Genomic DNA, 10299 nt, shown 5'->3' with positions numbered 1-10299 from the left:
GAAATCCAGAGTAAGGTACAAATTTATTAAAACTGTGCTTAAGTAGACTACATGAGTATATCTACCACTGCTAGAAATTATTCTTTGGACTGAATCCTAGAACATTTAATAAAACACAGTTTTCATATTGTGGATGGGATGTTCTGTAACACCGGGATAGCTGAAGAGTGCATGTTCAGAACAAATGGTTTTTGGTTTGTGACCCCCTTCAAGTGAAACACATATGGAAATGAGCTAAGCACAGTTCAGCCAAAGAGAGTTTTTGCCTGCTCACGCTGTTTCATTCACAGATTGTAGGTACCTGAAGATTTGACAGTATGCAGTTGTCACAAGAGAAGAGTCCTCATTCCCTCCCTCTAGAGCCACTGTTCTAAAATATAACCTTCTTTTTTTTTACATGCGCATTTACTCCACACATTAATACAAATGTGGTTGTGCGCTCATAACCTAAAGCTTAGCACAGTAGTGAGGGAGGCGGGCCCAGCGGCATAACAGGAGTAGATGAGTGACCTTCTTGAAGTTTTAAGAATCAGTACATTGTGCAGGGATGAGGTGAGTCCACACGGTTTGCCTTTTCCTTTTTTTTTTAAAAAAAACAACACAAGCAATGTGCTCTACAGTAACTACGGTAAATTTTCCCCGAATAAACCAAAAATGAAACTAAACGTTGCGTGCATCTGATGTCGACGGTTTTTGCTCGTCCTGACGATGCAGACTTTGCTCACCCTTGGGACCTACTGAAGTCCACGTCTGCAACGCGTAGCATTTGCTTGTAAACTCATATTTATTTTTGTACACAAAATAAAATGGCACGACCACAAGTCAGCACGACACGGGGCAGAGTTAGAGGGAGATAAATCATTCACGTTGTAAGAGGCAAAGGTCCATACTGTAATGTTTGACGACGTAAGGATAGCGTGGACTTGTGGCACAGTGTTTAACGGGTTAATTGCACTGGGTCCATTTTAACTCTTTGTTTGCTTATGAGGGAGACGAAGTACTTGGGGAAAAAAAACAAGTGAGCACCATTGCTGAGGGTGAGCTGTAATGGGGCTGCTCGAAGAGGCAGTCTGAGAGGTCACCTGAGCAAAACTGGAGTAAGAGTTGAGACCATGTGTAAAATGCAATAGGAATAATTTGTATTTTAAAGCAGCAGCTAATGATTCATTCATTCAATCAAACTTTGTTAAGGACACCGCTCATGGGGGGGGGGGTCCATAGGAAGAAAACAACAGCAAATAAAACAAAATGAACATAACATCAAATCAAAACAAAAGACATTCCACAATACACAGACTTTGCACAGACTTGCAAGGCCAGTGGTTCCATAATCATAATAATGAAATCACTACCAGTTATTCTGGGGATACATGGATTCATTGTTTGGTATATACAGTGGCAAAAAAGGATGTGAACTCGATGTCTTCTTTGACCAATCAGTTCACAATAATATAAAGTAGAGAAAAAACTTGCATTTGAGAGTCTGGAATTAGAGAATGTTTTTTGTTTAATAAATAAAACATTAATGACCCATTAATCAGTCAATTTACTAATTATTTCAGCAGTTGATAGTTTTATTTTTTATTCTTTTTCATTCAAATTAAATTAAAATCACTTTTAATCTTTTACCTTAAGGTTCCCACTGTTGGCACCTCTTCTTCTCTCCCTGCTCCACACAGCAGGAAGTGAGGTCACAGTTGAGGAGGTGGACAGTAAGCCGAACTTTGTCCTGATGATGGTGGACGACTTGGGTATTGGCGATGTAGGTTGCTACGGTAACAATACCATCAGGTAAGTCCTAACAAATGTGTCATGGGCCTTTGTTGTGTGTGTGTGTGTGTGTATCTCTTTCTCATTTGCTCACCCATTGTCTGCTCCTATTCTCTCCATTTCCTGGCTTTATTTTCTTCTTTATTTACAAATTTTGTCATCACCCGTTCTTGTTTATTATGCCGGTCGTCCGATATCACTGATGTGCGGCTGCTCTGTCCCTGTAGGACTCCTAACATTGACAGACTGGCTTCTGAAGGGGTGAAACTGACTCAGCACATTGCGGCTGCTCCTCTCTGCACTCCGAGCCGGGCTGCTTTCATGACGGGGCGTTATGCGCTCCGCTCAGGTAACGGACACTCTAAAACTTGTTCAGCCAGTGTGTACCTGGCATGTTTGTACTGCGATGTCTTTTGTGAAACACGGTATGATCCATATTTGTTTATTCATTTTATTTTTTGCATGTGTGTGTCTTGAGTAGGAATGGGTAGCGTAGGCCGTGTGCAGGTGCTGCTCTTCCTCGGAGGGTCGGGCGGGCTTCCAACAAGTGAGATCACCTTCGCTAAGAGGCTGCAGCAACAAGGATACACCACCGGCCTAGTGGGTGAGATAATGTAATGTGAGCATTTATTTAATGGTCCTCATTGTAGAATTTCCCAGGAAAAACAGAAGTTATCGACATTTCAGCAGGTCAGATGTTTGCTGTCATGTAGAGCTTGAAGATGGTTCAGCTCTACAGAGTTCTGCTTGTGTGTGTTTTAGACAGGATGAGAAAAACCTTATTGTACATAAGGAGGCAATTTGAGATGCAGTTAGGTACATGATCATTTTCACACTTTGGCAGCACATGGAAAACATATGGCTTTCCATTTGGCACACACACTGTTTTGTGCAAGTAAGTAAGAGAAAGATGCCTGTGTGTATGTAGGAATGCAGAATAACAAATACATTTCACTTGGCTCTCTGTGATACCACCCTCAATGTGATAGAATATTAGTCACCCTATAACTGTCCATTCATGTGACACTGAAGATTTTCATGAGGATCCGTCTATTTCTGGCTTGTCCTTGCCTTCTTGAAAGAGCCCACTATTTGAAGCTGCAGGGTTTTGCAGCACGAGAATATTACTAATTGTGTGTCTTGCTTTCTGAGGGAGGATATTATTGAATTTAATGAGCTGAAAATGCAGTATAATTTAAACGATGCCAACTTCTATCAGCATGTACAGTTAAAAGTTTTACATTACAGAAGATGTCGCCCGCAGCCATAAAGACATTGCTGATTTTTTTTTTTTAAGTGTGAGAGGCAAAGGAACTGTTTACAAACTGTTATCATAGATTCTTCATAACTGCTGCATTGATATAAAATCACAGTGGGTTAGGGTTAGAACGTATTGCAGCATTCAAATTATTTATCAAATTGTGTTCAGGCTAAAGTTATTCCAGTGAAAATTTGAGGGTAATTTTAAAAGATTATTTGGATTTGGGGCAGGCTTACAGATATTTGGATACTCCTCATGTCATGTCTTAATTTTTTTTCATGTCAGTAAAGATAATTTCTCAGTGGTTTGTATATATGTTTTGTTTTTTGCTTTTTTTAATGCTGTGTCTGCTGTTTGAAACAATATGAAATCGAGATCCTGAAAGCACGATGCACGTACATGCTACCCCATGTGTCTTGATGACTTGCTGACTGTTGTGCATGAGCTTGCAGGTGATTTGTTCTGATGGAAAGGGTATCACTCTGACCTTTAGTGAGCACACCAGGCTGGAGGCGACACAAACCTGTCACATTCATGGCAGGATTGGGCTGATGGTGTCGCCACCTTTACACCCCTCGCTACCCCAACCTCAGTCCTGTGGCTGTGTATTGTTCTGTTTTCTGTGTCACTATCTCCTAAGTCTTATTTTTTTCTTTGATAATAATAATAATAATAATAATAATAATAATAATAATCATTTTTAACAGGTTTGCAAAGTGTTAAGCTGACATGTATCCATACTCCTGTCTCTTGTCCTTGTTTTTGTGTCCATCTGTCTCTGTCCCTGTCACTGCAGGTAAGTGGCACTTGGGTGTGAACTGTGAACACAGAGGAGATCACTGTCATCACCCAAACCAGCACGGCTTCAGCTACTTCTACGGCCTGCCGTTTACCCTGTTCAATGACTGTTTGCCTGGACATGGGAGTGATATACTGGCAGACCTCCAACACACACTCCAAAATCTGCTCAGTATACTTGGAGTTGGTCTTTTCACACTGGTAAGGCCGATTCTGTGTCATTTCAGCTTTTATTTCCCTTTCCTTAGAGATGATCACACAAAGGTGGATCTGAAAAAAGACATGTAGATAATATGAGAAAAAGATGACTGGTCTAGAGAACAAAATAAAAGACAAAAACAGACACATACATCTGGGTTGCCAGACAACGAGGACTAAATTTGAAAACAAAGAGTTGCTGTGCTGTTCACCCCAAAGCAAACTAACTAATGTGTAATCACTTAGACATGAGCCACAGGGTTTGAAAAAAAGATTGGGAACAGAAGCTGCAATTGTGAAACTCTAAGTGACGTCAGCCAGAAAACCTGTTTTAGGGGAAAGCAAAATAATGTTGAAACTAAAATTTGGTGAGGACCTGGCCATGGTAACTAAGACAAATAGGAACCAGCTGTGCCGCAGGTAGAGCAAGCAAGATGGCTTGAAACAGGCATTTGTTCTAAAGAGGAAAAATAAATGAGTACAAAATAAAGAACTACAACAATTTAGAATGGCCTGCAGGGAGACAGAGGTCTATAAAACTATTTTCTGATCTAAATTTAAGTACTGCACTGTATGTATGAACAAAGGACACAATGTACTACTTGTTTCACTTAAATAAATAACTGCTTCGGTAATGGTTTGTGATATCCTCTAGTGGCAAATTCATGTCATTGCAACAGAATCAATGTAATGTGAAGTGCCATGTTACATTACATGTCTAGTGCAATACAGTGAAGCAGCCCCACAATAAATGATACCACTGGGGATGTTGATGTTACATAGGGGCATAGGAGGTTGAGACATTGCCTGAGAGGTTTTGATTTGACTGTGCTAATTCTCTTAGGTTTTTAGTGTAGTATATTAGTGGGAATAGAAATATATCAAAAGCTTACAGTACAATGCGGTCCAGTACAATAACAGAACAAATGTGCTCAAAAATCACTGTGGTATTCCTCTGAAAAAAATATCCTTGGTATTAAGATGCTTCATTTAAAAACACACATGGAAGTAAAACTCAACACCCTGTCAATGAACACAATGAGACATGAATGTGAATTGAACTTATTGAGGGAGATATTTCGCAATCAGCAATGGAAGATTAGGATTGTGGGAGCAACCTGCATTACCTTAAAAACGTTGTTTACTTTTCTAGTTTTATTTCGTACCTTTTGTATATTACATTTTAATACAAACTATATATATTTTATTTTATGTTCACCATTTTAAATATAGTAATAACTTCCCAGATGGAAAATTGTGTGAACATGTGTACAATTGTGTAGCAGACACACATCACAGGAAGTTACACATTAATAGGTGCTTGTGCATTGTATGACACTGGATCCATTTTGTGTGTGAATGTGCTGTGTACTTTCAGGTGTGTGTCCGTGTGTGTGGCCTCCTTGATGTCAGCCTGTGGCTCCTGGTAGCACTTTTCTGTCTCAGTATCCTAGCAACCGCCGTGTGGTATGTGCCCTTTAAACTCCTGCCGACCTGGAACTGCATCATTATGAGGAACCGAGACGTGATTGAACAGCCAATGACAGTGGAGACGCTGCCCCAGAGGTTGCTGGGAGAAGCACAAAATTTTATAAAGAGGTAGGAATGAGCCAGCAAAATAACTAAAACAAAAAAACCCAAAAGTCTTATATTTACGATCTGATCAGAGCTGTTTCATATTTCACATACAGTATACATGTGGTTTGATAACAAATTACTAGACTTGACCAGACCACAGAGACAACATTGATCCCCAAAAGTGTTTATGATTTTCACTTTCTAAGTTGAGAAAATGGACTTTAGATTTCAGAAAGGCAACTTAAAGGATAAGGCTCTAGTTGGGAACCCGAAAAAGATCGATACTGAGGATGTGTTAGTCTATCTCTCGTTACTTTCATCCTGTTTGTGGCACTCAGCCCAAAGCCCGTTTGTTTCTACTGAAGACATAAATCTTTAAAAAAAGAAAATATATTGTTGCATTCCTGAGTCACCTGGGCATTGTACTGTTTTCAGCAGCGAATGAATGCACATGTGGTGCGATAGTGAGTGTTTACACTACCAGGACAGTGTATGTGGGATTGACTCAAAATAAACAAACCCCGATGTTTATTCTCCTGAAGCAGCGAGTCAGTATGTGGCTCACTGATGAAACACTCTTTGTAGGATTTACTGTCAATAAGAAAAATACAGTGTCACTTTATCCTTCAAAATAAATACAACATTGTAAATGTTTAATATTCAAAATGCCACACATGCCTGATGAGAGAGCTTCTCACTTCCTCCACAGCAACGTTGATCGTCCATTCCTCCTCTTCTTCTCACTTGCCCATGTCCACACACCACTCTTCAAAACCCCTGCCTTTGCCGGCAAAAGTCGCCATGGTTGCTACGGTGACAACATAGAGGAAGTGGACTGGATCATCGGTGAGTCAGGGCTGTAAAGTGGATGGGTTAATACTAGCTTGCATTCTTAACCTCCTAAGACCCGAGCTCTATTCTTTGCTATATAGGCTGATTGGGACCTGAGAAAAATGATGTCCACATATGAGGACATTAGTTTTAAATTTCGATTACTGAGTGGCAGTATAATATCCTCATATGTGGTCACCAGGCCCTTGTTGAGAAAAAGTTAGTATTGTGGTCTAGAGAACCCAAAATGTGAGGTCCACATATGTGGACGCCAGGTCCTAGGAGGTTAAACATCATACAGTGGCCTGTAGTGGTAGTTTGAGGGCCCTATGCGTCTGTTTCAGCTGATCTGAGGATATGGTGTTTCTTATGATGAATATTACAACCCTCTTTCAGTTGTACCTCCACGTACAGTGTTTTAGATAATTTGCCTAAATTGCTGGTTTGTATACACCCTGTCTGATTGCGTTTCTTGCCCCATCTGATTTCACTGTTGCAATATGTTGCCATTCTAGTAAAGGAGAAAAGAAGTTTTAAGTTGTAATTTACCAGAAATACACTTAAACCACGAGGAAAGCCAGAACAGGTCCCTCACATGATGTATTACCAACCATCTCTAATGCTATATTATGTTTTGTAGGTAAGGTGACAGAGACAGTAGACTCCCTTGGTCTAGCCAACAATACCCTGATGTACTTTACATCAGACCATGGTGGACACCTAGAGGATGCTAACTCTGTAATGGGCCAGAGAGGAGGCTGGAACAGCATCTATAAAGGTAGATGATGTCACTGTAATCTTTTATGTATTTAGAGCAAACCTTCAGATGTTTCCCTGACATGATATAATAAGATGTGTTGTGTTGTGTCTTAATGTCTCACCTATAGGTGGGAAGGCTATGGGGGGCTGGGAGGGTGGGATAAGAGTACCTGGTATTTTCCGCTGGCCTGGCAGACTGGCAGCTGGGAGAGTAGTAGACGAACCCACTAGTCTTATGGACCTGTACCCTACCCTGAAGTATTTAGCCGAGGACACTCAAACAGACAGGTACAGACTGGCTGATATCTGTGCTTTCATTGTATTGTGTGTACTCTTGTTCATTCTCATTTGTTTCTCCAGTTTGTTTTTTTTCTTGGAAAGGTTGAAAAACATCTGTTGCAGTATTTGATAAATACAATGACGCACCGAACCATATTACAGAGTTACATAAACAGGGGAGAAAAGACCATACAATTACTCTAAACCTGAGCATAATAATTCAAATGTTTTGCAGCAACATGATTATAATGTGAATCCGAAAGTACCTCATTATCTGTAAACAACCATGTCTTTTGTTTGGGAGAAGGTTGCTGTGTGGGTACTAATTTAGAGAGCATTGTAGGTGGCATAAAGACGGTCAGAGATGATATGGTAAATTCTTATTTTGTTATGTCATTAAGACAAAAAAAACTTTTGTACCTGTTATTTATTTTTACATAACAGGCTTGTCTCTCTCAAAATGTAAATTTTTATTTCAACATTAATAAATAGCTCCTGCCACACATCCTGTCTGACCTTCTGTGTGACGGTGAGCAAAGATTGATATTTACAATGTGAAATACTTCACGTCATTAAAAGGTCACAAGTGTAGTATCTCCTCTGCATGTAGTGCTGTGTTTATGTTCTGTCCCTCGATTTTAAAGCACTCTGTATCTCATCAAACTTTGCTCTCTGCCCTCTATCTCCCTTTATTGTGTCTTTCTCCCAGACATTTAGATGGCTATAACCTAATGCCACTGTTGGAGGGGAAAGTAGAGCGATCAGACCACGAATTCATGTTCCACTACTGCGGCATCTACCTGAACGCAGTCCGCTGGCACCCACCTGGCAGTAGGTTCACGCACACTGTTGACACAGAGATGTTCCAAAACACCTGGCAGAAAAATATATTTGACTGTCAAAGGGTGTGATTATTTATTCTGCATATAAGGCCACAAAGGGTTGATGTAACTTTAGCTTTAAAACAGAAAAACTGTACTTTCAATTTAAACTAAAAAACAAACTGCCTTATCTGATGCTCTCTGCAACAAAATTTCCCAAACTAAAATGAATTGAACAAGAGAAAATACAAACCCTTTGACTTGCTTGCTAGAGAGTGAATGTAGCTGAGAATTCAAACTTTGAAGATGGTGGTTGTTTATGTTTCTATGGTTCTGACTCTAGGACATCTTATTGACTCCAGTTCCTACTGAATTCTGTTTCTGGGATTTTATTTGACATAAAGAGCAGCCATTACCTTCAGCCGATTTAGGCTGACATAAAATATATTGTACTGTGTCCGTGAGTGTATGTATATTTATTCACAGTATTAGAATTATTTTACAGCACTGCGCTCTTATAGCTTAGTGCACTAAAAATGTTATCATGTTAGATGTCCTTCCACTCATAGCACTTTGAAATTTAGAACCACATACAAATCAGAACCATTTCTCTTGGACCAGACGTAATGAAAATGGGAAGTAAGAATTTGAAAATGTTAAATATTTATATGGGGATTTTATTGGGGTTTACTGTGTCTTAGTATATGGCGAATATGTGTGTTACCTGGTGTGTCTTTCCTTCCAGGTGACTCCATCTTCAAGGTGCACTTTTTCACTCCCAACTTTTCTCCCCCTGGAGCGGGTGGATGCTATGACACTAAGGTCTGTCTATGTCACGGTGCACATGTGACGCACCACCATCCACCGCTGTTGTATGACATTTTCCACGACCCCTCAGAGTCCCGCCCACTGACCCCTGATACTGAGCCACGATATGCTGAAATCCTTGAACAGACTGCCAAAGCTGTGGAGTGGCATCAAAGTACTCTCACAAACAAACAGGTGTCTGACGATGCAGATGCACACGGCGTTGAAAGCCAGATGACTTGGGACAAGATTCTGTGGAGACCCTGGCTTCAGCCCTGCTGTGGGACCTTTCCGTTCTGTGGCTGCAAAGAGGACACGCTGCATGTTTAAGAGAAAAATACACCCAACACTTTAAAACATGAAGAAAAAACACCTTAGGGTTGGTGAAACTCCTTTTTGTCTAAGAATAATATAATACTGTAGTTTTTATGGCTCAGGGTGCTTTCACCGTTCCAAGAGCATTTCAAAGAAATGAAAAGGTTTAGTGTAAAAACCATCCTACCATGCTTTTTGTTTCGGATTTCCAACAAGACACGACTTGGATTGAGAAGCTTGATTTAATCTAAAATTTAAACTTATTTGTACAATGCAATTGATTGTTTTGTAACTGATTGAATTTGAAGCAACAGTCATGTTGTTTAGTAAAAATTAAAACAAGCACTGACATCTTTAAAATTGAAACAAAATTTAAATTCAAATCAAGGCACTCAAAATTAATTGAAGTACTACTGAAACAAATCAAAAGTTAAGAGAAGATTAAATAATTTCCTCAATGCGCTCCACCTGTGGTCAGTGCATTATTACACTATGCACTCAGTGCTGTCGAGTCAACACTCGTGAAAGGGAACTCTGTTGATTACATGTGAGATTCATTTAATGAAGGATCTGTTCATTTGGTGCTCTTATTTCTTACAATGTCGTCAGTGCTTGGAGTGATACAATAAAAAGGTTAATTAGCTGTCTTTCCCGGTACTGTATCTGCATTCAAGCTTATAGGGAGGTCATTGTAATATTTATGATCACAGTCTCTTTCTTCGATATAACTAATTCAGTTACTGTAAGAAGAATTGGAAATAGAGGTAAAATTCCTCAGGAAAGTAAGTTAGACCGTGAGCCATTAGGGGGCAGAGTTAGACTGTGTTTGGGAAGATGGATAGCTGCAGTGTGTGTGTGTGTGTGTGTGTGTGTGTGTGTGTG

At 39.9% G+C, this 10299-nt stretch overlaps 1 protein-coding gene across 1 annotated transcript; it reads left to right on the top strand.

Moving 5' to 3' along the window:
* Nucleotides 1–398: 398 nt before the first annotated feature.
* arsh (arylsulfatase H) lies at nt 399–10064 on the top strand. Its single transcript, XM_023428596.2, has 11 exons — nt 399–552; nt 1636–1791; nt 1998–2119; nt 2252–2374; nt 3828–4030; nt 5406–5626; nt 6315–6451; nt 7077–7214; nt 7324–7483; nt 8184–8305; nt 9041–10064. Exons 1-11 carry the CDS (start codon nt 548–550, stop codon nt 9430–9432), a joined length of 1779 nt encoding a protein of 592 aa, XP_023284364.1. The 5' UTR covers nt 399–547; the 3' UTR covers nt 9433–10064.
* The last annotated feature ends 235 nt before the right edge of the window (nt 10065–10299 follow it).

This window comes from Seriola lalandi, unplaced genomic scaffold (genome assembly GCF_002814215.2).
Source record: "Seriola lalandi dorsalis isolate HSWRI2012SDOR001 ecotype SW California unplaced genomic scaffold, Sedor1 jcf7180002054881, whole genome shotgun sequence".
NCBI lineage: Eukaryota > Metazoa > Chordata > Actinopteri > Carangiformes > Carangidae > Seriola > Seriola lalandi.
Note: the sequence above shows the minus strand (reverse complement) of the source record. Positions and strands in the feature narration are given on the sequence as shown.